General features: G+C 45.4%; 2 protein-coding genes across 2 annotated transcripts in view; one reads left to right on the plus strand and one right to left on the minus strand.

Moving 5' to 3' along the window:
• The first annotated feature begins 2,129 nt into the window (after positions 1–2,129).
• Positions 2,130–23,103, plus strand: CNP (2'',3''-cyclic nucleotide 3'' phosphodiesterase). Its single transcript, XM_083583314.1, has 4 exons — positions 2,130–2,381; positions 13,470–14,136; positions 17,573–17,715; positions 18,978–23,103. Exons 1-4 carry the CDS (start codon positions 2,379–2,381, stop codon positions 19,428–19,430), a joined length of 1,266 nt encoding a protein of 421 aa, XP_083439440.1. The 5' UTR covers positions 2,130–2,378; the 3' UTR covers positions 19,431–23,103.
• The window catches only part of DNAJC7 (DnaJ heat shock protein family (Hsp40) member C7), a 38,976-nt gene continuing 31,716 nt past the window's right edge, over positions 19,690–26,949 (minus strand). Inside the window, exon 14 of the mRNA XM_083583160.1 lies at positions 19,690–26,577. Within this exon, the coding sequence (XP_083439286.1) occupies positions 26,540–26,577 (38 nt within the window). The 3' untranslated portion in view covers positions 19,690–26,539. The remainder of the gene's footprint in view (positions 26,578–26,949) is intronic.

Raw genomic sequence — 26,949 nt, forward strand, 5'->3', positions numbered from 1 at the left:
TGGTGGGAATGGAGGTCATAGATTTGTGTGGGTTTTCCTCATCTTGCTCCCCAAATACAAAAAGTTTTCAGAACTCCAGAATGCTTGCACCCTCCTCAAGTAATAATGATGTAGGCTCTGCAGTGGTGTAGACAATGGGCCATATTGTCTATATACACTGGTAGAAAACAGGCAGCACATTAATTAGATCAATATGTTCAAAGCTATTGCTAGCTAGGGCTGATGGGAATTGTAGTCCAAAACATCTGGATGGCACTAGATGTGTGTGTGGGGGGGGGAAAGCTGGTCTAGTAACCGTCTGCTTAGAGAGACATCTCTTCAGACCACCTACCCACCTTTCTGCCGCAAATTAAACCATCCAATTCATATCGTAACATGTAGAGTACAGGGGGAGAAAACACACACACACACAGCAAAACTGTGAATTTCTTCCAGGTGCCTGTGGCAAGTGAAGGTACGCTAACATTTCCCTCCCGTCGGTATCCAACTATCCAGGGATAGGAAATGGGTAATTTCTTCATATGTTAAACTATTAAAGGTGCTGACTTTTAAGCCCTAAACGGCCTCGGCCCAGTATACCTGAAGGAGCATCTCCACCCCCATCGTCCAGCCCAGACACTGAGGTCCAGCTCCGAGGGCCTTCTGGGGTTCCCTCCCTGCGAGAAGCGAGGTTACGGTGAACCAGGCAGAGGGCCTTCTTGGTGGTGGTGCCCGCCCTGTGGAACGCCCTCCCTTCAGATGTCCAGGATAAGCAACTGTCTGACTTTTAGAAGAAGTTTAGGGAAGTTTTTAATGTTTGCTGTTTTCTCGTGTTTTTAATATTCTGTTGGGAGCCACGGGATATAAATAAATTATTATTAGCCAAAGTATGGTGGTGGTTGTTTTAAAGAATCAAAGTGCCGCTCAGGCCGTTTTAAGAGTTGCAAGATCATAAAACATATATGAGAAAAGGGCAATTGGTATCACCAGTGAGGTTTGCAACAAAATTGTTATAGTGTATCTTCCTTAAAAAGCAGAGCATCCCTTTCAGACCGGGATTCCACCCCCATGTTTCTTTCCCAACCACCACCATCACGCTTACATTACTGATCTACTAAAAAAAGTGAAATTATCCGTCTACTAAAGCATGCTCAGTCCTTACTAGGCTGCTTTATTTTCTTGGGGCAGTGCGAGGAAGGGCCCCCCTTAGGGCGCAACATTTTCGTAGGATGCCTCCCTTGCTATTTCTTCACGTTTGGCTGCGATCCTGGCTGGCTCTCCTCCTCCAGAGTTACCTGGGGCGATTGCTTTCTTTCCTTCTTGCAACCCCTGCTGCACCGAAGAAAACATATCCCTCCCTCCCAGGGCCAGATTTAGGTTTGATGAGGCCCTAAGCTACTGAAGGTAATGGGCCCTTTATATGTCCAGCTGTCCTTCGTCAACAACAAATTGTCGCTGGTTTTTGTGTTGAATATATGCTATATGGTAATTTCTGGACCTAATAGGTATCTAAAGCCATTGCACATGTTGTCATGCAACCAGTCCATGCAGAATGTAGGCACCCTATACAGTCATACCTCGGGTTACAGATGCTTCAGGTTGTGTTTTTTTGGGTTGCGGACTGCCGAAACCCGGAAGTACTGCAACGGGTTACTTCCAGGTTTCAGCGGTCGCGCATGTGCAGAAGCACAAAATCACGCTTTGCACATGCGCAGACATGCCGAATTGCAATCCACGCTTGCGCAGATGCAGTGCTGCGGTTTGTGAATGTGCATCCTGCACGGATCATGTTCGCAACTCGAGCGTCCACTGTATATAGAAAGGAGCAAAGCAGTGATATTTTAGGGAGCAGGCTAGCAGGCAGGGCCCATGACTTACCGTACATCACAGAAGCCTACACAAAACAAAACACTGTTGCTTTATGTAGGTTTTATTTTATTTGCTTTTTATCTTATGTTTTGGAAATGTACATCCAGCTTTTCCCCCCCTTTAAATGTTTTTGGGGGCCCCCAAGAGAGAGGGGCCCTAAGCTATAGCTTGTTTAGCTAACCTCTACTTCTTCCTTTCGGGTCCCGAAAGTATTTTTTTAAGCGGGGTTTCCGCAGGAACCTGCAGCCAAGCGGCCTCTGGGGGGCAGCGCGACCCGCGCTCCGCTTCCGCGCTCTTGCGCCGCGAAACCGCGCCTTCCCTCCTGCCGTGCCAGGCAGGGACTTGGGGGGGGCGTGGCTTGCTCCTCCCCTCACTCCCGCCTCGCCCCCCCGCCCCCCCCCGGGTGTATGAAAAGCAGCTGCGAGGGGTCTCCGTCCCTCTAAACGCAGGCGAAGTCCATTAAGCGGTTTTGCACCTTCCCGAGGCGTCGATTCCGCTGCGTCCGGGACCCTCCGCTCGGTGGCGCTGCCATGGTGAGTGGGCTCGTCGTCGTCCTGGGTCGGCGGGGGGGGGGGGCGCGGAATGAAGGGGCTCGTAGGCGGGAAACGAAAGTGTGGGGAAGCGGGCGGAGCAAAGGGGCGAGAGGCGCGCGCGCGTCTCCGGATCTGCAGCAGCAGCAGCAGGTAAGCGAGCAGCTGGAGGAAAAAATGAGACTTTTGTCTCCAGACAAAAGCTTTGAGTCTGCCTGGTGCTCAGTAGCTCAAGCGCTTCTCCTCCTTACCTGTTGGGTTTCTGCCTGCCCTTGTGTTTCTCAGGGAAATAAGGGACCAGTCCTAAGCGTATATAGACAGGTAATAATAATAACAATAACAACAACAATAATATTTTTTTATTTATACCCCACAGGGGTAGCCTTCCTCTTTCATTGTCTTGGGCTTGGGGGGGGGATGGCTTGTAGAAATTTTTATTTTGGGGGGGAATATTCTCAAGGTTGTTCCCCAGAGCTGTGAGGGGGGGGAATGGTAAGATGGGTGTGAAGTGAGGACCAGTTTTAGACTTTAAATGATAACCATAATAATTTTATTATTTATACCCCGCCCATCTGGCTGGGTTTCCGCAGCCACTCTGGGCGGCTCCCAACGGAATATCAAAAACACGATAAAACGTCGAACGTTAAAAACTTCCCTAAGCAGGGCTGCCTTCAGATGTCTTCTAAAAGTCAGATAGTTGTTTTATTTATACCCCACCCATCTGAAAGGGTTGACCCAGCCGCTCTGGGCGGCTTCCAGCACATTTGAAAGCACAATAAGACATTGAAAACTTGCTTCGGGTGTCTTTTAAAAGATGTGTAGTTCTTGATCTCCTTGGCATCTGATGGGAGGGCGTTCACCCTTCTGCATGCAGGTCACCCAGACCACTTCTGTATGGGATGGGGTGTTTTGTATGGGATGGGGTGAGTCCGGGAGGCATATTGTCAGAAATACATTTTTCAATATGCCACAATTTTCCTGACAGTGGCTGATGTGCGGCGACACTCTACAGGGGCAGGGAGCATTTCCCCAAGTGCTTTTGTTTTGTTTTCTGGCATAAGCTACAGCATGAGCCTCATTTTAGGGGGAAAGGAAGGTAGAGGGAGATGGGCCTGGGCAGTGGATGACAGACACTTGTGGAAGTTAACTTCTGGGGGACAGGTCTCTGAGCATAGGAAGAGAGCTCTGCATTTGTCGCATGGCTTTAAAATTCACCTGTGCAGGGTGCATTTTGCAAGGACGGTAAGGCATCCCTTTTCAGACAGATTTATGGCCAGGGTGGGGGCCTTTGTCAGGTTTGCAACCATTATGAATGACAGAGCTGGATACGGAATATACAATTGATTTTGTAAGAGACTTTTCAGCCTCAGATGCGAGCTACATGGAGATTGGTTTCTCCTGGTGACGGACATATGTTCACTTAAACTCTCTTCAGTTTCACAAAACTCTTCATCGAGCATGGCGGAGAATGCCAACCCAACTTAAGGAAAAGAAAACATCAGTTTGCAAGAGAAAACGTCAGTTTACATGGGTTGTTCCTCCTTGATTTAGTTGGAGTTGTATTCTGTTGCTTCACAGGTGGGGTGTAATTTTACACTACAGCTGATGCTTTTTTGGGGGTTTTGTTAGGGGGAAGTTTACAATTTTTTCAATAAATAAAGTAAAGCTGGAAATACCCTGTGAGTAGTGGTGAAAAGTCTCTAAAATGGGAGGAGGGGTGAGGAGAGCGTACTTATCCCCACCAAAGTTTGAGATCCCCTGCAAAGTATGAGATTTAAAACTTTTTTTCTCTCTTTTTTTTGTATCAGCACCTAATGTTTGAGCTCTTCTTGGCTGCCTAGGCTGTCATTCACTATTTACAAGCATCTGCTCCAAGTTGTTGGTGCAACCCCTTGCACCAGCTTTCCACACCCCATTTGTTCTCCATTCGACAGCAAATGCCATTTTGCATGAGGAATGCTTACTTTTTTGCAGCCTTGGAGAGCGCTATGCACTTGCTTGGCTTATATTGGGCATGCAGGAGGCAAGAGAGTTCTGTGATACTTCCTCTCCACCTGTAAAACCCTGGGGGAACAGGAAGAAATTTGAGATATTTTTAGAGAAGCAGTCTGCTTGGAAACAAAACTAGGGTGCTTTCCCTCGCCAACGAGCAACTCGTTAAACAAAATTATTTTCAGGGTGTGTGTTTTTTTTTTTGGTGTACAGCTGGAACCAAACTCTTTCACTGACATAGCCTAGTTTTAAAAAAACTCTACCCTTCCTTATTTGTTGAAAAACCAATGCATTTTTATATTGTTTCAAAACGATAAAACAGCAATTTACAGCTAAAGAAATTGGGGGGGGGGGAAGCATTTGATCTATATTTAGGCTTATGACCAACCTTGGTTTTCCTGTTTTTATCTAAAGCACACAAACAGCTGGGCAACAGAATGGCAGCTGGAATAGAAAATCTCTCTCTGTCTCTCTCTCAGCACAGGCTCAGAACAGTTTATTGCTCCATGAGTTTTTTCAAATTTGGGTCAGGTACCCTGAGAAGTCATGGGGGGCTATCAGTGTTCTTAGAAACTCTGGATTTGCTCTAAAAATCTACCACTTACTGCTTTCATCTTTTTTAAAAAAATGTTCAGATCTGTTTGTTTAGAATAGTATTGCAAAACTTTTCTTTCTCCACTCAATCCCACTTCATTCTGCTTGCATATTTGTGGTCACTGAACGTGCCAATAGTATTTTAGGCAAATGCAAGACAAACATTTTGCATTCCAAACTGGTCCCAGAAGAAGAAGCAGCCTGCTGTGGGTTGTAGCGCTCCAGCGTCCAATTTAGTTTTCCATTTTGGTGAAAAAAAAAGAGTGCCTACTATTTATCACATTCCTTCTTGATTGGACTATAGGTTATCCTGAACCAAGCACGTCGACCAATCTGATGACAGGTGCACTTTTACTGAATTTAAATGCGGGGCAATTTCAGTTTTACAACCTAAATAAAGTATTTGCTTCTTAATGTGACACGATTTTAAATTACATGCCCGCAGGGAAGCTGATCAGCGCTGTTTCCATGTTCTGTTCCGAGCATGCCTTTTGATTGGAGGAAGCCCAGAGCATGAGTCATGTGAGGATGGGTCATTCTGGTGCATCTCCATATTAAGGCACTGAATACTCCTATTGTCTGCAGTGCAGAGATGGGGCAGAATTGTCTGTCCTTCTGTAGAGGCTGATTGGAAGGAGGCAAATCCAGACCAGTGACTCATACAGAGACACATAAGGCAGCTTCTGCTCAAGGCAGACAATTCCACTGTATCACTCCAGTGGGAATGACTGATCCAATCACACTTGGTGCAGAGGCGAGGCCAGAGTAGCAACTCACACCAGACACACACACACACACACACACACACACACACACACACGATCCTGTGTGGAACTGCCAGCTTAGAGGCAGCCATTACATTGTTTTTAAGAATAAAAACAGCATATGGTGGCACAGATTACTCCAATCCTGTAAAATTCAGGGTCAGCAAACTTTCAGCAGGGCGCCGGTCCATTGTCCCTCAGACCTTGTGGGGGGCCGGACTATATTCTGAAAAGAAAAAAAAAGAACTCACTATGTCCCACAAATAACCCAGAGATGCATTTTAAATGAAAGGACACATTCTACTCATGTAAAACACACTGATTCCCGGACCATCCGCGGGCCGGATTTAGAAGGCGATTGGGCCAGATCCAGCCCCAGGGCCTTAGTTTGCCTACCAATGCTGTAAATAAACTGCTTCCCCTCCTGCTTGGCAGGGTGAGACTCTCGCCACAGGCGGCAGATCTGGACCCAAGGTGTGTGCCCTGCTTGCCATGCCTGTGGTGGTGTGAGTACAGGAGGGGCAGGGGCATGGATCTGTGGTGAGATGGCAGCAGTAGCAGGGGGCGACAGGGCATTGTGCTTTAAGTGGCATAATGCCCCGGGCTGGCCCTGTGGCTTAGGGATGGGTCTTAGGTGCTACCGGTGACAAAATGTGACTATATACAAATATAGGGCGAATGTGGAGAAATGTGCCCAGAGAAGGCCTTGTTGGCAGATTAAGAAACATCAGATCGCTGGGTCCTGATAGTACCCACCCAAGAGGTTTTAAGAAACAAATATGACGTTGCTGAACTTTTAAGAAAAACGTGCAACCTCTCCTGAAAATCAGCCTCTATAGCTGAAGGCTGCAAAGTAACTAATGCAAGACTATTTTCTTAAAAAGGCATCTGGGAAATTACAGGCCAGCTAGCAAAAAGCGTGATTAAGGATAGAATTGCCAAGTGTATAGAAGAACAAGCCTTACTAAAGCAGAACCAGCATGGCTTTCTATCTAATCTTTCAGATTAATTTGAGAATGCCGTTAAGCATATGGATAGGTGTGATCTAGCAGACAACGTGCGTTGTGACTTTCAGAAAACTTTCAGTAAAGTCCTTCGCCTAGAGGCCAAGGGCCCAGTCCTGGGGGGCACAAAAATCACCTATCGGACTATGGAATGTATGACGTATGCTGTTATGGTGAGATCAAACGCAGAAGAAGCTTCCTGTCCTCACACCGTGGCACAAAGGCATGTGGTAAAGCGATTTTTCCTCTTGGGGAGCGCTGCAAGGGACCCTATGTACACCTCTGCCTTCACCAAAGACTCCAGAGTCAGTGTAGCAGTCATGGATCCTTTTGTAGATCAGTAACTGGTTCAAGTTTAGGAAGCAGAGAGTAGGGGTACATGGATGGTCCTCTCAAGGGAGGGCTCTAAGAAGTGGGGTCCCCCAATCACTGGTATCGGTACCTGTGCTTCTTACCTTGTACATAAACAATTTGGACCGATGGGTGAAACATTACATAGCTGAGCTTGCGGATGGCACCAAATCGTTCAGGGTGGTAAGAATAAAAATAAGATTCTGACGAGCCTAAAAAGAGTATCTCCAAACTGGGTGGATGGATGTTAAAATAGCAGATGTGAGTCAATGTAAACAAGTGTAAGGTAAAGGGACCCCTGACCATTAGGTCCAGTCGTGGCCAACTCTGGGGTTGCAACGCCCATCTCGCTTTATTGGCCGAGGGAGCCGGCGTACAGCTTCCGGGTCATGTGGCCAGCATGACTAAAAGCCGCTTCTGGCGAACCAGAGCAGTGCACAGAAACGCCGTTTACCTTGCCGCCGGAGCAGTACCTATTTATCTACTTGCACTTTGACGTGCTTTCGAACTGCTAGGTTGGCAGGAGCTGGGACAGAGCAACGGGAGCTCACCCCATCGCGGGGATTCAAACCGCCGAGCTTCTGATCGGCAAGCTCTAGTCTCTGTGGTTTAACACAGAGCAAGTGTAAAGAGGGCAGTAAATGGGGCAATAAATCCTGACTTCACATATACATTGACGGGGTCTGAACTGGTGCTCACTGACTCATCTTGGAGTCGCCACACATTTTTATCGAGCTGTGAAATACTCCAGTCTTGGAGGCTGTTGCCAGGATGCGGAAGTAGGGAGAGAGCTGTTGTGTTCGTGTTCTGCTTTTGGGGGAGCTTTTCATCCTTGAGAAAAGGGTGCTGGATTAGAGGGGAGGTAGGTTTGATCACATTTAAAAAAGGCTTGCTGATGGATCATGTGTGAACAGCAGTCAACCAGTAACCAAAAATGAAAAACACATCACTCAGCAATTGGCAAAAGTGGAAAGCAATCTTGTGACAACTTGCAAGAAGAAACTAGCATCCAACTTTCCATTTGATGTTCGTAGTTTTCACTTGGCACAAAAAGAAGAGCTTGAAGCCTTCTTCTCAGTGCACTTTTTCTTACACAGAAATGTCTTAGACCATTTCAGCTCCTGGTGCCTTTTTCTGTTGTTACTACATAGCAGTGCATTACTACATAGTCGCTTGCATAAAATGTTTCCAATGGACTTGCGTTTAAAAATATAAACAGAAATTCATTACACGATAAAAAAGAAAACCAGTATAAAACTTTAATATTTTTGTACAAAATACCAAGTATACACACACATACACACACACACACACACACACACACACACACACACACAGCCTCCCACTCCCTTATTTTGCTGCAGCTTTTCAATCTCGGTTCACCTTGAATACTGCAAGTAACAGTTTGTACACCAGACCCTTCAGTGGAATGTGGAAAATGTGTTATGTAGGAGGTATCTCTAGTAGTTACTTATGATCCAGCTGTTTCTTGGAGGGTTTGTAGGAGCAGGCTTTAATTAATTTGGACGTCTCTTTGGTAAGTTTTATTCACTGAAATCAGCTACACTTAAATTAGTCGTGTGTCCCATTTATTTTAGTTGCATGGACTTCGGTGGGCTTTCCAACAAGGATGGCTAGCTATGGATCCAGGCCATTGTATATTATTATATGTACACAGCATTGGGTTTGATCGTAGAGAAGGTGCTTAAAAAATTTATAACGTTAAAACGATACAGAAGGCAGTGGTTTTGGCTTGTGTGACACAGTGTAGGACAATTGCATTGTAGTGCAATCTTCTTTTTGCATTGCAGGATTGGGAACTTGGGTTCCCAACAAATTATGGCAGTCTGTAATGTAAAGGTTGTGGGGGCGGGGGGAGCTAGCTAAGCAGCTGATCCCTCCTTGCTATTTGGTCCCTCCCTTTTTGCTTGTTGGTGTGGTGCGGTACAGGGAAGGAAAGTGAGGAGGGGGCCTGTTTTGTGCAGAATGGGACAAATTGTTCCGCACTGGAAAACCATCCAAGTTCTCCTCTTTAGACTGGCTTGTGTGGTACCATTGTCCTTGCCTCCTCCCCCTCATTTTTAACACAAGCATTTATTATTTCAGTTTCACTTGCAAAACAATTGGTGCTCACAGTGTATGCCCTCCCACCCACAATTATTGTTTTGTTTTGTCTTCTGTGTGTGTTTTTTTAAGCCATTGTTAACCGCTGTTCCCCAGGCAGCTGTTTTTGTCAAAATAGTGCAATAGCTACTCAAACGCCCTTGTCTTGACCAAACACAGGCAGCATCTTCACTGTGACTTGAAACTGGACACTGGAACAGAGACGGGTTTTCTTTCTTTTTTTCACATTGTAGTACAAGTCTTAGTCGACTTGCGCCACTCGGTCTTGCCTGCTTCTGAGTCAACAAAAGTAGTGAATGGTTTATCCCTTTGGCTGTAATAACTACTTTGATAGTCATTAAGGCGGCACAGATGCCTTGTTTATCTTCAGTGATCTGGGAGACATGTAGTTATAGAACTGCTGAGCTGGAAGGGACCCTGAGGGTCATCTAGTCCAACCCCCTGCAATGCAGGAATCTCAACTAATGCATCCATGACAGATGGCCGCCCAACCTCTGCTTAAAAACCTTCAAGGGAGGAGAGTCCACCACCTTCCAAGCGAGTCCATTCCATGGTCAAACAGCTCTTACTGTCAGAAAGTTCTTCATGGTGTTTAGTAGAAATCTCCTTTCTCATAACTTGAATCCATTGGCTCAAGACCTGCCCTCCAGAGCACGAGGAGACAAGCTTGCTCCATCTTCCATGTGACATCCCTTTAGACACTTGAAGATGGCTATCCTATCTCCTCTGTCTCCTCTTTTCCAGGCTAAACATACCCAACTCTCTCAACCATTCATCATTAGGCTTGTTTTCCAGATGCTTGATCATCTTGGTCTCCCTCATCATCACACATTCCAGCTTGCCAATATCCTTTAATTGTGGCACCCAGAACTGAACACAGTATTCCAGGTGTGGTCTGACCGAGGCAGAATAGATCAGTACTATTAATTCCCTTGATCGAGACAATATTTTTCTACTGATGCAGCCTTAGAATAGCATTAGCTTTTCTGCTGTTGCTGCATCACACTGTTTACTCATGTTAAGCTTGTGGTCTCTTAAGGCCCCTAGATCCTTAAATTGTAGTCTCAATCCCCTGATAAAGGCTTCTAAAAGCTTGCTTTGGTGGTTGCGAAACAACTGTGTGTAATGTCTCTGAAATTCAGAAGAGCAGGACTGCCTTCCAGGTGTTGCTGTTCCAGCATCACTCCCATCGTCCCTAGCCATCAGCCATCTTGGCTGGGACCAGTGGGGACTGGATATCTGACATCTGGGAGCGCCAGGTTGGCTACCCCTTCTTGAACAGCAGCACCCAACTTCTAACAGCTTCAGACTCACTCTACCTCTTTCCATCTCTCTTTATCCTGCATCTTCTCTCAAACTCTGCACCCAGCTTGAGGCTCACCACCTTTGTTTTCTGCTTCCGTCCCCCATGGCAGAACTGGCCCCGTGGCATTTTTGCTGCCTGAGGCTGAACATCAACCATCACTGCACCCTGCCAAGTCATAGCCTATTAGCCAAGTTATTTCAGTACCTGAGCCAGAAAAATCCCACAAGTGCCTCTCCCTGGGAATTCCGAGACAGTAATAACCAATTACGGTAAGTAACAACGTGTTGCCTGAGGCAGCTGCCTCCCTCTGCCTAATGGTAGGGACTGGCTCTGCCAAGGACCCGGCACACCTGGGGAAGCCTGTTTTTTGTTGTTTTTTTGCTAAAGCCGGCTGCTTCTGCAAATTCTCTTTGAGCCATGATCTTTCTCTCTTGCCAGGCCCACACCTTTTGCTCCTCTGCCCTCTCTCTTCAGATTTTTGCCTGCTCTGCTCATTTAACCTACCCCCGAGGGTTTTGTTCTGAGCTAAGTATCAAAATTCTGCACTGATAAAAGCTGAGCTCGGCAGGTTACACACTGCAGACACTGAGAAATGTTATTATTCTGCTTATTGCAGGAAGGGGTAAAGAGGGCTGTGTGTAGGGTGGGACTTTCACTACCATTCAGCCCCGTTTTGAGTTTGGCCATTTCACCAGGCTTCACAGTGAGAAACGGAAGACTGCCATTTTTTAAAAAATGGCCAATGTTTGCACAGAATCTGCCCAACTCTGCTGGTACTGTGGTCTATCTTCTCAGGGATTCCTCTCCCTTCTTCCAGCCTTTGCACCACCTCAATACATTTGTCACACAGCACCAGTCATAAGATAGGGACGCGGGTGGCACTGTGGTCTAAACCACAGAGACTAGGGCTTGCCAATCAGAAGGTCAACAGTTCGAATCCCCGTGACGGGGTGAGCTCTCGTTGCTCGGTCCCTGCTCCTGCCAAGCTAGCAATTCGAAAGCACCTCAGAGTGCAAGTAGATAAATAGATACCGCTCTGGCAGGAAGGTAAACGGTGTTTCCATGCATTGCTCTGGTTTGCTAGAAGCAGCTTAGTCATGCTGGCCACATGACTGTGCGCCGGCTCCCTCGGCCAATAAAGCAAGATGAGCTCCGCAACCCCAGAGTCGGTCACGACTGGACCTAATGGTCAGGGGTCCCTTTACCTTACCACTCATAAGTCCTTGCCTTCACACTAAAGTATCTCTTTGGGGAAGAATAAGAGAGAGGTTGTGTGTTAATGGTCACACTTGAAAGAGCCAGCTCTTCTTTCGCTTCCTCTGCTGCCTGTCATAGGCTCACAGGGAACATCTTCACTTCCTCAGCAGCTGTGGGGGCAGCAAGTATTTTGCATCTTCAGTTTCATGCCGTTTTTCGTTTGTTTTAAGCTTTGGAAGAAGGAAACTTTGAAACGGCATGCCCTCTGTCACAGTTGGTGCTTCTGGGTGGCAGAGCCTGAATTGCTTGTGCTTGCATGTGTGTATTGATCGAGGGAGGGAGAAAGCGGGTTACCTCGTAAACTGGATCAGGCCAAAGGCCCATCTTCCTTTTACCACAGTGGCCACCCAGATGCCCATGGGAAGCCCAGAAGCAGGGCTTTCCCTACCTGCGATCCCAATCAGCTGGTATGCAGAACCATACCTCTTCTGACACTGGAGGGGAGAACGTGGCCAATGTGGGTGATCGCCACCGATATCCTCCACAAACTTGTTGAGCCATCACTTCCTGTTGTGGGAACCAATTCCCTAGTTCAGGGTTTCCCAAACTTGGGTCTCCAGCTGTCGTTGGACTACAACTCCCATCATATTTTTTTTTATATATATAGATTTTTATTGGTTTTTCAACACATATTAAAGGACAATACAAAACAATACATAAACAAACAAACATATAAACACGTATAATTTCTTAACCTTTTTTTCTTTAAACCTTCTTTCAGCGACTTCCCCATACCTCCCTTTTCTGCATCCCTGTTTTAAATCTTTCCAGCAACCCCTAATTTCAATTTCTTATAACACTTTTTTTTTATATCCTTTTTCTCATATCCAATTGTTTGTCCCTGCAATTCTATTTTGCCTTACCCATGACATTTTAACACTCATTAATTTTGCAACAGTTCTTAAGGTAAACTTTAAATTTCTTCCAATCTTCTTCCACCGTCTCTTTCCCTTGGTCGCGGATTCTGCCCGTCATCTCAGCCAGTCCCATGTAGTCTATCACCTTTGTCTGCCATTCTTCCAGCGTGGGTAGTTCTTGTGTCTACAACTCCCATCATCGCTAGCTAGCAGGACCAGTGGTTGGGGATGATGGGAACTGTAGTCCAAAAACAGCTCATTTCTCCATCTTGCTTGCTGGCAGGAGGCGGGGAAACACTGAACATACAACACAACATTTTCATGGTTTGTTACTAGGGAAGATTTTGGCAGACATACATCCCACCCCCTGGTAAAAGCCACTTAGGCCGCAAGATGATATGGGGCTGATCAGAACTTGGATTTTTTTTAAGAAAAGAGCTGTGGAATTTCCTATGCAAGGTGCTCTCTAGAGGAAGATTAGTACATAAATTAGAGGTATTTGTGGCATGGGGTTCTGTAGGCCTCAAGAAACGTTAGTCTTTGAAAGGTGCCATAGGGTGTGTGGTTTTCCCCTCTCCCTCCCCTTTTTCCTACAGGGCTGCTGCTTCTGGAATGCACCATGTTCTTAGCTGACATAATAGCATCATTTAAAAGCCATCACTGGGCCATTTGTGCCCATCTGAATAGCCCAGCAGCAGCAGCAGCAACAAAAACAAAAATCCCCTCTCTGGTTCAGACTGAAAACAGTGGCCCTATTATTGAGGGCCCAAAGATGGTATCTCTCTCTGGAATGTTCCAGCTGAACGCGCACAACTATTCCTTTTCTTTCCCTTCCCTTCCAGAACAAAGGCTTCGGCCGGAAGAGCCACACGTTCCTGCCCAAGATATTTAGGAAAATGTCTTCCCAGCCCAAGGAGCGCCCCGAGAGCTTGCAGTTCCCTTTCCTGGATGACAACGACACCATCACCACCATCCGGGAGTCGAAGACGTTGTTCATTCTGCGGGGCCTGCCCGGCAGCGGGAAGTCCACTTTGGCGCAGGCCATCCACGACAAGTACAAGGATGCTTGCAAGGTCATCTCCGCTGACAACTACAAAATCCAGCCCGCTGTCCGGAGCGCCATTCCCGACGACTACAGCAAGGTCGACGAGGACCTAAGCGACTACTGCAAGCGCGACATCAGTGTGCTGGTGGTAGACGACACCCACCATGAGAGGGAGCGCCTGGATCAGATCTTGGACATCGCCGACACCTTCCGCTACCAGGTCATCATCGTGGAGCCCAAGACGACGTGGAAAATGGATTGCTTGCAGCTGAAGGATAAGAACCAGTGGAAACTCTCGGCGGATGAGCTCAAGAAGCTGAAGCCCAGTTTGGAAAAGGATTTCCTTCCCTTGTATTATGGGTGGTTTTTGAGCAAAAGGAGCTCAGAGAACTTGCGGAAGACCGGGCAGGCATTTTTGGACGAGCTTGCCAGTATCAAAGTCTTCAGAAAGGAAGCTAAGCACTGTGGGTCCCCCCAAAACATGTTTGGCTTTTGTGTCAGATTTGCCTTCTACTAACTAACCCACGAGACCTGGCTTTCTACTAGTTGAGCATAAGATAAGCAATTTCTATCTAGCTCCCATGTTGTTTCCTTTGAGGTTAATTGATGGTACCCTATACCTGTTCAGCAAACTCTCTCTTTTTTAAGATATCCAAGTTTCCAGTTGTCCTGTTGACGAGAAAGCTCATTACCCATTTGTGCCGCACCCTGTTGAATCCAATAATTACTGAATCATTTGGGGAAACAAAAGGAATTATGCAGAATCAATACTCTGTTAATTCTGAGTGAATATTGTTAAGGGAGACACTGGTTCAGAACCCACAAGTTCACCCTTCGAGAATGTTCTGTGTGCTGCAGGTTTGGGGAACTTGTGCAGTCCTCTTGAAGTTGTTGCTAGAGCTCAACTCCCATCATCCCTAGCCCTTGGCCATGCTGACTGCGGTTGATGGGAGTTGTAGTCCAACAATATCTGTAGGAGCAAACATTCCTCACTCTTGCTGTGAACGAAGGGGATCTGTTCTAACATCTAAAGCACTTAGATGTTGTGGGCCACTGCCTAATCCTGCCCATGTTCCCTGAGCTCCTGCCTCTAAATATGCACCCATGTTACCAATAAGACCAGCCCCTCTTCCCCATCCTACAATAGCAGCAGCCTCCCAATGGCTGCAGGGACCCCCGGTCCATCTTCGTTAAAGACGCTGCCAAGAAATCAGCCCCCATTGGGGAGTAGCAGGGGATCTCCTTCCCGCCTCTCCTTCGCTTCAGCAGTTCTGTTTTGAGGCGTCTCAGTGTTCTCCAATGTTTGGTTTCGGGAGGCTGTGCAGAAAGCTGCTCACGTTCACTCCTGGATCAAATCTATAGGCAGGCTGTGGGTGTTACGAGCCAGAAACAAGCTTTAGGTTGCACTATGGAATATCAAGTGTGCCAATTTTTTTTGGGGGGGCAGCGTATATCCCAAAGTAAGTTAGTTCTGCCCTAGAGAAAGCCACCACACTGTGCTAGAATGAATCCTCTAGCATCCTCCCTTCACCTCTGTGCCAGAGTAGTGGAAAATTCATGGCACAAGCGGGGACCAAGGAGAGCTGCCACTGTCACCACCACCTGCATGGTCATAGACTCCTAGAATTGTAGAGTTGGAAGGGACCCCATGGGTCATCAGGTCTTAAGCCCCTGCAATGCAGGAATCTCAACTGAAGCATCCCTGACACATGGCCACCCAACCTCTGCTTAAAAACCTCCAATGGAGGAGAGTCCACCACAAAAGTCTACAAAAGAACCAGAGTGCTCGTCACAAGGACTATGCAGCTCATCCACACTGCCTTCCCTGTGCAAGGCTTATGACACTCTGGTGCTTGCCAGTATAAAGGCAGGGCCAACCTAGTATCAAAGTAGGATCCTACAAACAGGATTGGGTGGGGTCTCCTGGCTTGGAAGAACTTGGCTTTCTAGCTTAATGGCAGAAGCAGAAGCCCTGTCCAAAGCCTGACCTGTCTGGACTCTTGGCTACATAACACCCACCCCATTGTGGACCAAGAGCAGGTCCAAGAGCACAACCTGCGCCTGTAGGTTAGGTAACTTTTCCCATGCGCATAGCTTGTGCATGATGCGTGGCTTCTGCTACTTTCATGGAGGGCAGAGCAGCTCTTCAGCACCACCTGAGTTTAGACCACTGACAAATCCATGTGCTCTCCCAGCAAATCTTTTGTGATTTTGGGCAGCCATTGTCCCATTTGCTTTCAAAACATGGAGTCTCTCAGGTGGGGTAGGGAGGCAGCCCCTTTGGATCACAGAAGCACACACAAAATGGATGGGTTGGGGCTCTTTAGTGATTCTTACTTCCTTTTATTTAATGAAAGCCAATATTTAATGGATGTTAAATGCTGTTTTTTCCCCTGTGTGCGCATGGGATGTTTCAACGTATGTGCCACACAGCCCTACCCAAATGGGAATATTTTCCATCCATTAGCCACCCTCCATTTCCAGGAACAGGGCACCTTTAAACGTGCCACAACTGGCAGTTCATCTTAAAGATGTTCCCTAGTTACTGGCATCAAATTGCCCCTAATGAAGCCAACCCAGCTTGGTGGAAGTTTACCACCACATTCCTAAGTTAAGCTGCAGCAGCACTTGCAGTTAGAAAGTTAGCATCCACATCTCGGTTAAGTCTTATGAATGTAGTTTCTGCATTCTACGCCGTGACCTTGCCGTACTAACACATTCAGTCTGCTTTCCATTTGGATCCCTAAGAAATGATAAAATGATTTGGACAGTGCTACTTAAGGAGATAACCTACATTGGCAAGGCTACCAAGCGCTCCACGTGACACAGATTCCTTGGCTAGCAGGCTGCATCCCTTGTTCTCTTCCTCCATTGTAACATCTCTGGAATTACAAACTTTGCAATACAACATAGCCAGCTATCAGGTGTCTTCACCCCTACAAATGGCAGCCCATGAAGCTTGATCAGGGTGGAGAACCGTTGACCTTCCAGATGTTCTCAGGCTCCTACTCCCATGACCCCCAGCCAGCATGATCAGGGATGATGGGGAATTGAAAGTCTGATATTATCTGGGGGTGGTGGGTGGGGAGCACAGCTTCCCACCACCTCTTCTAAACATTATCCAGGGGGCAGATAGTGTAAGCTGCTGCTTTTGTCAACAGCCACACTGCTCCTGTGAATGTGCACTTCTGGCCAAAAATGCTCATATTAATTCTTGATTGCATTGCCAAGACATAGCAAGGACTGTGCTTAAACACTTTAGGCACCTGGCCTCCAAGCAGTGATTAAAAACTGTGAGAAATTTAACATAACTAGGCAGCGGCAGTTTTCTTTTTTAAAAAAACTTAAATTTATATTAAATTTTATAAAAATCTGTACATTGCATGTGTATAGTGTATAGTCTTAATCAAATGCCAGTATCTGGTTTCAGTATATTACCTGGTCTATAGAAGTTCTAAAAATTAGCAAAGGGAGAGCCAGATCTTGTTTTTGTCAGCAGGTGTTTAATGCCCACTGCTTTCCAGCTTTAAACTAACCCTGCAGATTGTCCAAGTAAAAGAATAATACCATATTGGCCTGAATATAAGCCTCACTTTTTTCTCTCCAAATTCTGATGCTGAAAAGATAAAGTGTGGCTTAAATTCGCAACCTTACAAAAAATGGCTTTTGCAATATCGCTGCTGAAACAGAACGGGTGTGAGTGCCTGTGGAATTTTAAGGGAGCGGCTTATATTTGGATATTGTCTTTCCCTCCCCTTGAATTTTAAAGGTGCGGCTTATTTCTGGGTGTGGCTTATATTTGGGGCAATATGGTAATAATAATTGGGGTAGGAAAAGCAAGTGGGAAGAAACAACTAAATCAGTTTGCCAAGACTCATTATTTTCCTCCTTCCTTTGCAGTTGGACAACCCAGCGAAGACCCCAAAGCAAAAATTGACTTGACCGGCTACTTTGTGAAAAGGCCACCGGGGGTCTTGCACTGTACCACGAAATTCACCGACTACGGGAAGGCTCCCGGATCAGATGACTACGCACAGCAGGAGGTGATGACTTTGCTTTCATCCACTCTGACCAGGAAAAAGGGGTGGTTCTTGTAGGAGCTTTTCATATGTTCTTGTGTTGGAAACTGCAACTTCTTCACCCTCCTCTGTCTTTTGAGATGGGAGCGGACCATTTCCAAGGGAATCCATATGTATCCTTGCAGTTGCACCCAACACTTTGAGTGCAGAATTCCTCTTGCACTCTGGGGCTTTCCCTTCCTTTCCCCTCCCTGCATGCCCTCAAAATCTGCTCCAGAAGATCCGCCAAACTTCTAGAGCAGATTTTGAGAGTGCTTGGGGGGCTGCAGGGGAGAGGAAGTTATGTTGTGCTAGTGGAAGAGTCGGGCTGAATATGACCCTGGGTGCCCAGCTGAGGTTTTTAAAAATCCAATCAAGAAAGCAAACAGCTCAGCAGAGAGTATGCAACTCAATTCAAGTCCCTACAAATGACATGTTACATAAATCAAGTCAATCTTGCATATAGTCTCTTTCGAAACTTGCCTTGATATTTTGCACAAATTCTGGTTTTGGGTTTTGGGTTTTTTTTAAGCCAATAAGAGATTCCAGTGAAGTCCCCAAAATGAAACGTGACTTGTATGTTGTAAGCAGACATAAGTGGAAACAAGAACAAATAGTTTAGAGACTCTGCACAGTTACCCCTTCCTTCCCCCAACTTGGGGAGAAGTACCTGAATAGGATTACATATAGCTCCACAATCACATCTCCCAGATTTATTTATTTATTTTAAAATATATTTATGCTTCAAGTGATCATTCCTTATTCTTCCTTCCTTTGATTTTACAGTGCTTATTGTTTTGTTGTTAACTGCTCTGCAACTACCTGAATGGAAGGGCAGGATATACATTTGCAAAAATTTATTTTGAAACCTTGTCAGACTGGCAAATGGCTACTTGCAACCAGACAGTGAAGCTTTTGTAAATTAGATGACACTAGCTTTATGTCCCACTTTATCTTAGGCTGCAATCCTGTGGTTTCTCGGGTGGTGTTCCTGTGTGTGTGATAGCTTTTTGTGTTCATGGAAGTCCAGCTAGTTTCTGTTTTTACACTGTAGGCTAGTAGCTTTTGTGGAGTTCTTTGCAAGGCTGTTTTCAGTCGACAACAGCAAAAGCCTCCGTGGATTTTAACGAGCAAATCCAGTCATTTAAACACAACCAATAACTGATGAAGCAAGACAATCTTAAAACAAGTCTTTGAGTGCACTGGCAGCCCTAACAGAAATCCTTTCTCCCCTCCACCCCACTCAGGCTGTTAAATCATCTTATGGAAAAGCCTTCTTCCTGACCATCTCTGCTCTCTTCATCACACCGAGAACGGCTGGTGCCCGCGTGGAACTGAGCGACCAGCAGATGCTTCTGTGGCCTGGCGACGTGGACGTGCTTCAGCCAGCCGTCAGCCTCCCGAAAGGCAGTCGGGCACACATCACCCTGGGCTGTGCCAGCGGCGTAGAAGCTGTCCAAACCGGCATTGACCTCCTCGAGTTTGTTAAGCTGGAAAAGGCAGGGAACAAAGGAGAGGAAATCGGGGAAATTGGGGGCGGGAGACTTTTGTCCTACGGGAATGGCCTGTGGATGCTCCAGCTTTCTAAAAAGATTGAGGTGAGGTGTGTCTTTTCTGGGTACTATGGAAAGGGGAAACTGGTGCCCACTCAGGGTGGGAGTAAGCGGGGCTCACCTTTTAACGCCTGCATCATCATCTAAGAGCCCTTCTTGCTAGTGCAGCCTTTATCCGTTGGCAGCAATGTGCAACCTTTTTATAAACAACTCCCCAAGCCACACACATCCAAGTATCGTCCTCCAACTAAAGCCAACTCTTGTTAAATTCTAGCTTAGCTGGTCTCTTCAGAGAATTTTCTTCTCGTTCAGGGAAAAACACCACTAGAGGCCGGTAATGGAAAATTAGCGCCTTTGTTATATGTGTGAATTAAGATTAATGCAACTGGATTTGTGGTGGGTTAAAAAAAAACACATTTGTTTTGTTTTGTTTTAAAGGTAGAGAAACATCCTTTAAGCATGGCCACTGCTTGTAAATCCACTAGACCTTGTGCTGTTAGGGCTCTCGCAGAATGAAGTGGTAGAATGGGTTATATCACGTCAGACTGCAAATGTTTATGTGTGAGAAGTTATGTTTTTTCTCAATGGTCTCTGCAAGTAGAAAGCCAGCAGAGCAAGGAAAAGGCGAGAACCATGCTGGTTTGTTATTTGCAGGGGACATATTTACAGAGGGGTATAGTCAAAATAATAATTATTTAATACAAATATTTATTTGTGCCCCAGCCACTCCGGGTAGCTGATGTGATTCACCTGTAGTATGAAGTGGTACAATCCATTCTCCACCCACCATGTTCTGCTGAATAGGTAGGCCCAATCTGCCTGGTTTGGGATCTCACACTGCTCCCCCAGAATTCTGTGAAATGCAGATTGAAAGGAATAAAGGACAAGTTCCATGCACTTGCCTTGGATTTGCTGGATTCAGATCTCAACTTAGTTACAGTGGTTTAATAGCATCTCTCTTCGGTCACTTCATTTCCGAAAGGGTTTCAAAAGCTAGAACTGGATCAGCAGTTAATCTGCTGCAAGGACCAACAGGGTTCTTGTGACGTCAGGAGCGTCCGTAAATCCTAACATGAAGTGTATTTAATCAAGGACTTATATGGCAGTTTGTGTATAGCAAATGACCCCCCCCCCAAAAAAAAAATTTAAGTTGGTCAAGACAGTGGTGTAACCTGTGCCTTTTTGCTAGCATGTGAACACAGACAAGTGCTATACAGATATTTATATGGCCAAGCGCTATATAGATATTTATATGGCACAGTCTTGTGCATCTTTACTCAGCCATCCCATTGAGTTTAATGTGATTTATTTCAGGGAAGCTTGACTGGCGCCTTCATTATATACCTTTAGGAGCCAGGCAAAAACATTCCTTTTTAACCAGGCCTTTGGTTGACCTGATGGACACCCCATACCCTTTTAAAATGTGGCTCTTTTTTTGGGGGGGGTGCTATTGGGTTATTTTTATTTTATTATATTGTGATCTTTTCAGCGAACCGCCCCGAGACCTCCGGGTATAGGGCGGTATATTCAATAAATAAAAATATAAATAATAAAATTATTCTCAGATAAGTATGTAGAGCCTCAGCCAGCATGACCAATGGCCAGTGGTGATAGGAATTGGAATTCAACAACACAACGGCCACAGGTTTCCCATCTTTCTCCTCTGGATACATCAGATTCTGAATAAATAAAGGTACTGTTTAGTTTTTATATCTGCCTTTTATGCAGACTAGTATGCCGGTCTACAGACGTATGAGACAAGTGCAGCGTATTTTTTTTACAACTCGGCTGGATCATGGTTAGACTCTTGACAGTGGCCTATTTTAGATATAAAGTAAATAAAACTCCCAGCCACTCTTATTGCAATAATTTTTTTTTTAATTTTGTGAATAGAACTGCTGCTCACTTACTGAATATTTCAGTTTCCTATTAAATATCCTCCTCTCGCCTTGCAACTTTGACATGTCCTGTTGAGCGCGTTGTTTACCTGACTGCATTCCAGCAGTAGTTATGTACGACATCTGAGCACGCTGTTTTTTTATCAAGTACAGTGGTACCTCAGTTTAAGAACAGTCCAGTTTATGAATGATTCGGTTTACAAACTCTGCAAAACCGGAAGCAGTGTCCCGCTTTGCGAACCTTTACCTCGGTCTAAGAACGGAATCTGAATAGTGGAAGGGCACCGAAAGCACGCCTCAGTTTAAGAATGGTTTTGGTTTAAGTACGGACTTCCAGAACAGATTAACTTCGTAAACTGAGGTACCACTGTACATGCTGAAATCTGTAGTGTGTGCTTTTACTTTCTGTTTGAAGTTGTACAAAGCACAGGATCTAAAATACCTCCCACTCCAGAGTTGGCTTATTTATGCTACTAGAAGACCAGGGTTTTTCTCCCATCCCTCAGTGCTTATTCTTGTATAACCTCACTGAATAATGACCCTCACTTGGGGCAAAAAAGAGGGAAGAGCAGCTCTGAGCTCAACCATGGGAACAGCTTGGAAGTAAAGCACACCTACTGCTTTGTTCATGTGAATGCTCCTGAGAGTAATATGAGCAAGTGCCTGGCACGGGATTGAACTTGAAACAGAAGGTTTAAACTTGCTCTAAACCAGACCTAGGCAAACTCAGCCCGCCAGATTTTTTGGGACTACAACTCCCATCATCCCTAGCTAACAGGACCAGCGGTCAGGGATGATGAGAATTATAGTCCAAAAGCAGCTGGAGACCCAACGTTGGGAAACACTGATTTAAAGCAAGATGGGTCTTTTTGGTTTGTACAATTGTAAGTCTAATTCACTTGAATGTTTAGTTACACAAGGTGGGGGGGGGAATTGGTTATGCTAACTGTCGCTCAGGAAACATCCATCACATCATCATAACTTGTATTTGTGCATAATACCTGTGCCAGATTAAGATTTCACATACTGGTTATCTAATGGTCAAGTTTCTGTTAATATGTCTGTCTTGAATACAGTCAAATCCTTATTTTTACTTATGAGGAAAGTAGTACATCTTTGTGGTTCTGACTGGTGTAACTTTTTATTTATTTTAAAAAAATACCTTTTAACTCTGATCCAGGGCCAAATAGGAGCTTAAGACTCATAGCAACTGTAAAATATACTTAAATAAATCTGTTATTAATATACAGAAATGTTTGCTGAGTTTATACTTAAAAGATGCTTGCTCAAGCCATCACTAGGTGAACTTTGAGGTTACACAGATAGAAGCCGAGGGCATCGTCACTGGGTACCCAAATTGGCAATTACTTGCTACCAGAGATTTTCTCTTGGAAATGAGCCACAAGAGGGGCTAAACTCCCCAATAGACTTTCTCTTGCAGTTTGTGGGTCTCTCGGAGAGTGCTTTTCATGTGATATTCACGTGCCAGAAGGGTATCTCCGGGGGGGGGGGGGGGAGAGTAAGAATTGGTGCTTGGTGAGATTTGGGTTTTGCTCTCTTGTAATTTTATTTGTATGCCAACTTTCCCAAAGCACCTGAGTATATACTCCCCTTCTGCAAATGATCTGAAGACCAGGTCAAGGCCTCTCCCGAAGAATCATCATTTTTTTGTCCTCTCCCACCCTCAGTGCCAGCAAAGGGAAAACTAGCTACACAACTTACAATTTGGCCACCAAAGATTTCTTGGGATGGGCTCTACGGTTGCTACTCATTCAATCTAGCTTCATACCACCACATTCACACGAAACTTCAGCAGTGTCCAATCTATTCAAGGAAGCAAAAGTCACTAGTGAGATCTGGATTGTTTTATTTTTTATTTTGTACATCATATACAGTTTATAATAAAGTTAATATCAATTGCATACGGTTTTTGCTTCAGTCTGGTTTGAAATTTTCTGCATATAAACACATTATGAATCCTGCCTAACAAAACAGTCACCAGTTTTTGTTCTCCGCTAATCATCTTCATTTTGGAAAGGTGAAAGAGTTCAAGTGGGACAGTGTGTCACTTAATCCAAGTGTGAAGCCATCCCCAGGAGAGAGGGGGAAGTGGGGTGTCGCTCTAGAAGAGATCATGCAACAAACGTTTTAACGGGGGGAAGGCTAGATCCTCACACTTGAGGCAAAACAGAGTATGTTGAATATTTCTAGCTAAATGGCCTCCGCTCCAAATGGCTTCAACACTAGTTTTACCTGTCCTTCTCTCAGGCGGAAGTTCCAAAAAGGATGCAGTGCATGCAAGGAAATATAAGGCAGTGCACAGAAATAAAAAAGTGTGTGTCTTTTGGGGTGGGGTGGGGAAACAGAATTAGAAACGTCGAGGCAAAATGGCGAGCTTTCCTAGAAAACTTCGCCCTTGAGCGCAGTGGCTCACAAGCAAGGTGGAAGCTGCCCCAGGTCTCTCTACTTGGAAAAGGTCCCCTGGTTTTTCCTCTCACCCCACCTTCCCACTGAGGCTTAAGTGCACGATACAAAACAAAGCCAGCGCAGCAGGGAGAAAAGCTCAAGCCCGCCTCCGAGCCAGTTCTCTACTTTCAGGGAGTTGTTCACTTAAGAGAGCATTCAGAAATGCAATTCCCACCTGCAACCAGCCTGCTCTACCACTATCAGGTCACACACAGATACAGATGGCGAGGCAGAGCCTACGGGGGCCATCGGCAACAAAACATTCTGGTAGCTCTTAAATGCAATGCGAATAAATTCAAAAATAAACTTAAGAATGAGATGCAAAAGTTTAAAATGCCACGTTAGGTGTGGATGATTTTTAGAAGCAGATCCTACAGTTCCTGCTTTCTACTTTTTAACATATAATCAAAAACCTATGAGGCCTCCTTAGTGGAATGGAAGCAGACCTTCAGGTAGTCAGAAACACACGATAAAAAGGCAAAACAAAAAAACAAAAACCCTGCAGTAGTTGGTTTGAAATTGGCACTCACCAGCTTCACAATCAAAGTCCGGTCCCAGAAACTTCTGCCTATTGTTAGCTTTTAGATCGCAAAAGGATTCAAAATGCCTGGAAGTGACTTCCCATGAAAGCTTTAAGAAGATGTCCATCTGCAGCTGGCTAGGCAGCCCATTCACTGAAAAAATATTGTCCCTGGAAGCCTCATTTCTCTAGACAAAGGGATCTCAATCAGCCAAGAATCTAAGGTGGGGAGGGGAATACTTCAGAGGATGCTTCAGTCCTACTTTTCCCAGGTGTCCAGTAGCATCAGGCTACCAAAGGTCAACACCCTGCTTGTATAATTTGCTTCAGCGTAAGACAATTATGAAGAGCAATTTTGTGGCTTCGTATCCTTTCCTGCCAATTTTTGAACACAACTGTCCTATTTTTGTGATTTCCAAGTATACGCAAGTCAAAACACCCACTTGATTCGACTCCGGGATGTGTATACTCTGCCAATGAAATACATGCCCATCAATGAAAACTACATCATGCAAGCCTAAACCAGAGAGACGGTGTTCCCAAGACCATGTGTTAACACGAAAAGATCCTCATGTAACCCGAGACACCTAGATCCCGCTCCCCAGTTCTGGTGCTGATTTCCTTGCTGTCTCCTCCCTTCAGCCTAGCTGGCAATATGTGCTTCCTGCTATCAACTGCACCTCTGCCAAGAGAGATTCTCCTCCCAAGTACTTCAGGAGGAGGCTGGGGTTGGGAACCAGGGATCAAGGTAAAACCTACTGTTAAGCCTTCATCTGCCAGGAGGTGACCCGCTTCAAAAGTAGCAAGCAACTCGCAAGGCCTGAGGACACCTCTTAAGATGGAGCAGTAAATTAAAGTATCGCTGATCGAAAACGGCTCACATGTTTGGAGTAGGGCAGGGAAGGGACAAACACTTACTTAAGATGGCTTGTCACTGCGAAGGAAAGGAATGAGCCAACTGCTGCAAACAAGGAGGTATTATGAACGCAGTTACTTGGTGTGGCCAATATTCACAGTAATTACCACCAGGTTTTTTTAAGCCAGCCAACAATTCCAGGGTGGCTGGTTGTTACTACTTCAACTGCAAATTATCATCTTGTGAAACAGCCCATCGGGTAGGTTCACAGCTCAGCTCTGAGCAAAATCTGAGGTTCCATGAGTACAAAGATGTATGAAGAATATTTTGAACTCAGCTCTCGGCACAAAAGATTTGTGCTTGGAGACGACAAGCACCTTTACAGCATGCTACAAGGACTGCCCAGCAGAAACTCCGCAGTCCTCTTTACCCCAGAAGCCCCACACACCCCACACCCCAAAAATGCTTACTGATTTTTGTCCTCTTCAAGGCTGTACATATTGTCGGTCAATTCCGAAAAATCATTTCCGAGAGGGGGAAATGTGGTTTTGAAGATCCCATACATTGGTTAAGGAACAGGTTCCGACGCTTAGGGTGGATTTGCACGTGGCGTGTATGAACCGTGACCCTTGACATCGAGTGATGATTTGCATGTGTGAAATGGCCACTGCAGATCCAAAACCACACACACACATGCACACATACAGAGATCTTTCATGACACCTGACATTCACCATACGCTTTTCAATGCAGTCAGGTTTACAGCTGCACTACGGGGGTCGTCACCAAACGACAAACACCTACGTGGTAAATCAGCCCTTACCATTTCCTTGAAGTACTCAAGAAATTGGAAACAAAGAAGCTCCCCGCCCCCCCAAATTAAACAGACTCTTTGGAGGTATTACAGCAGGAGCTGAAAAGTGAGGGTGGGGGCATCTCCTTATTCCAAAGATTAATATCACTTATATTAGTGGCATGAACTTCCCTATTTGCCTGTGTTCCGTAAGTGTGTGAATACCTTTGTTTATATGGTCTGGTGTGGCTACAGCCAGGATGATGGACCCGAAGCATGAAAACCCCTCATTATTAGGTTCTTCTTACTTACATAAATATGAAGGCATGTTATGTCCTTAAGAAAAGTCTCAGGCCTGTCTCAGAAGGTGAGGAATTCCACCAGTTCAATCCCAGCAGCTTTGGGTGTCTGAAATTACTTATCATGGAGGAATCATTTTTATTATTATTATTTCTCTCTCTCTCGTTTTTTTAATAAAGTTAACAATAAAACAAACAACAAAAAAGTATATTCCTTCACTGCCCCTCCCCCTTCTCTCTTCAAGCGCTGGTTTTCTCGTTAACACTCTAAAGCACACACAAAAAAACTGAGGTCTCCAACAGAGAAAACGCCACGGCCCTAAGAAACGTCGAGATGTGATGAAGGGAGAACATAACTCAAGGTTAAAAGAAGCAGGTCTGGCAAAGTAGGTGTGTCTCGGTAGAGATGGGACTCTTCTGCAGCTTAGCCAAACTGGAAAAAGAAATTCCCTGGTCCAGAAGCTAAAAGACACAGAGACACGGATTTAGAATTGGCATCCCTCTGGGGCGCAATTCTGCTCCCTCCCCACCGGAAGCTGAGTGACAGCACAGCTCTGGATACCCAAGAGCTTAGGAGGATGGACACCACACTCTACTGACAAAACAAAAAGTCTCTTCGGTTCATACAGACTGTCAGTACTTTGCAGGGGAGATTTAAGTATGTACTGGACTTCATGTTTGCACATTTAAAGCGGATTAAAGCACTTTGGTGTCCTCTTAACTCTCCCCCTTGCCCCGACTTTTTGCAGTTTGAAAAGTGAGGGGAAATGCACTGAGAAACAGGGCGTGACCTAATGATTAATGGGAAGAGATGTAAACATCTCAAATTAAAAC

This window comes from Podarcis filfolensis, assembly GCF_964270895.1.
Source record: "Podarcis filfolensis genome assembly, chromosome: 13".
Taxonomy (NCBI): domain Eukaryota; kingdom Metazoa; phylum Chordata; class Lepidosauria; order Squamata; family Lacertidae; genus Podarcis; species Podarcis filfolensis.

Coding starts and splice junctions, on each gene's coding strand:
- CNP (XM_083583314.1), top strand. Junction 14,137..17,572: donor CAGAAAGGAAGCTAAGCACT/GTGGGTCCCCCC, acceptor CTTCCTTTGCAG/TTGGACAACCCAGCGAAGAC. Junction 17,716..18,977: donor ATGACTACGCACAGCAGGAG/GTGATGACTTTG, acceptor CACCCCACTCAG/GCTGTTAAATCATCTTATGG.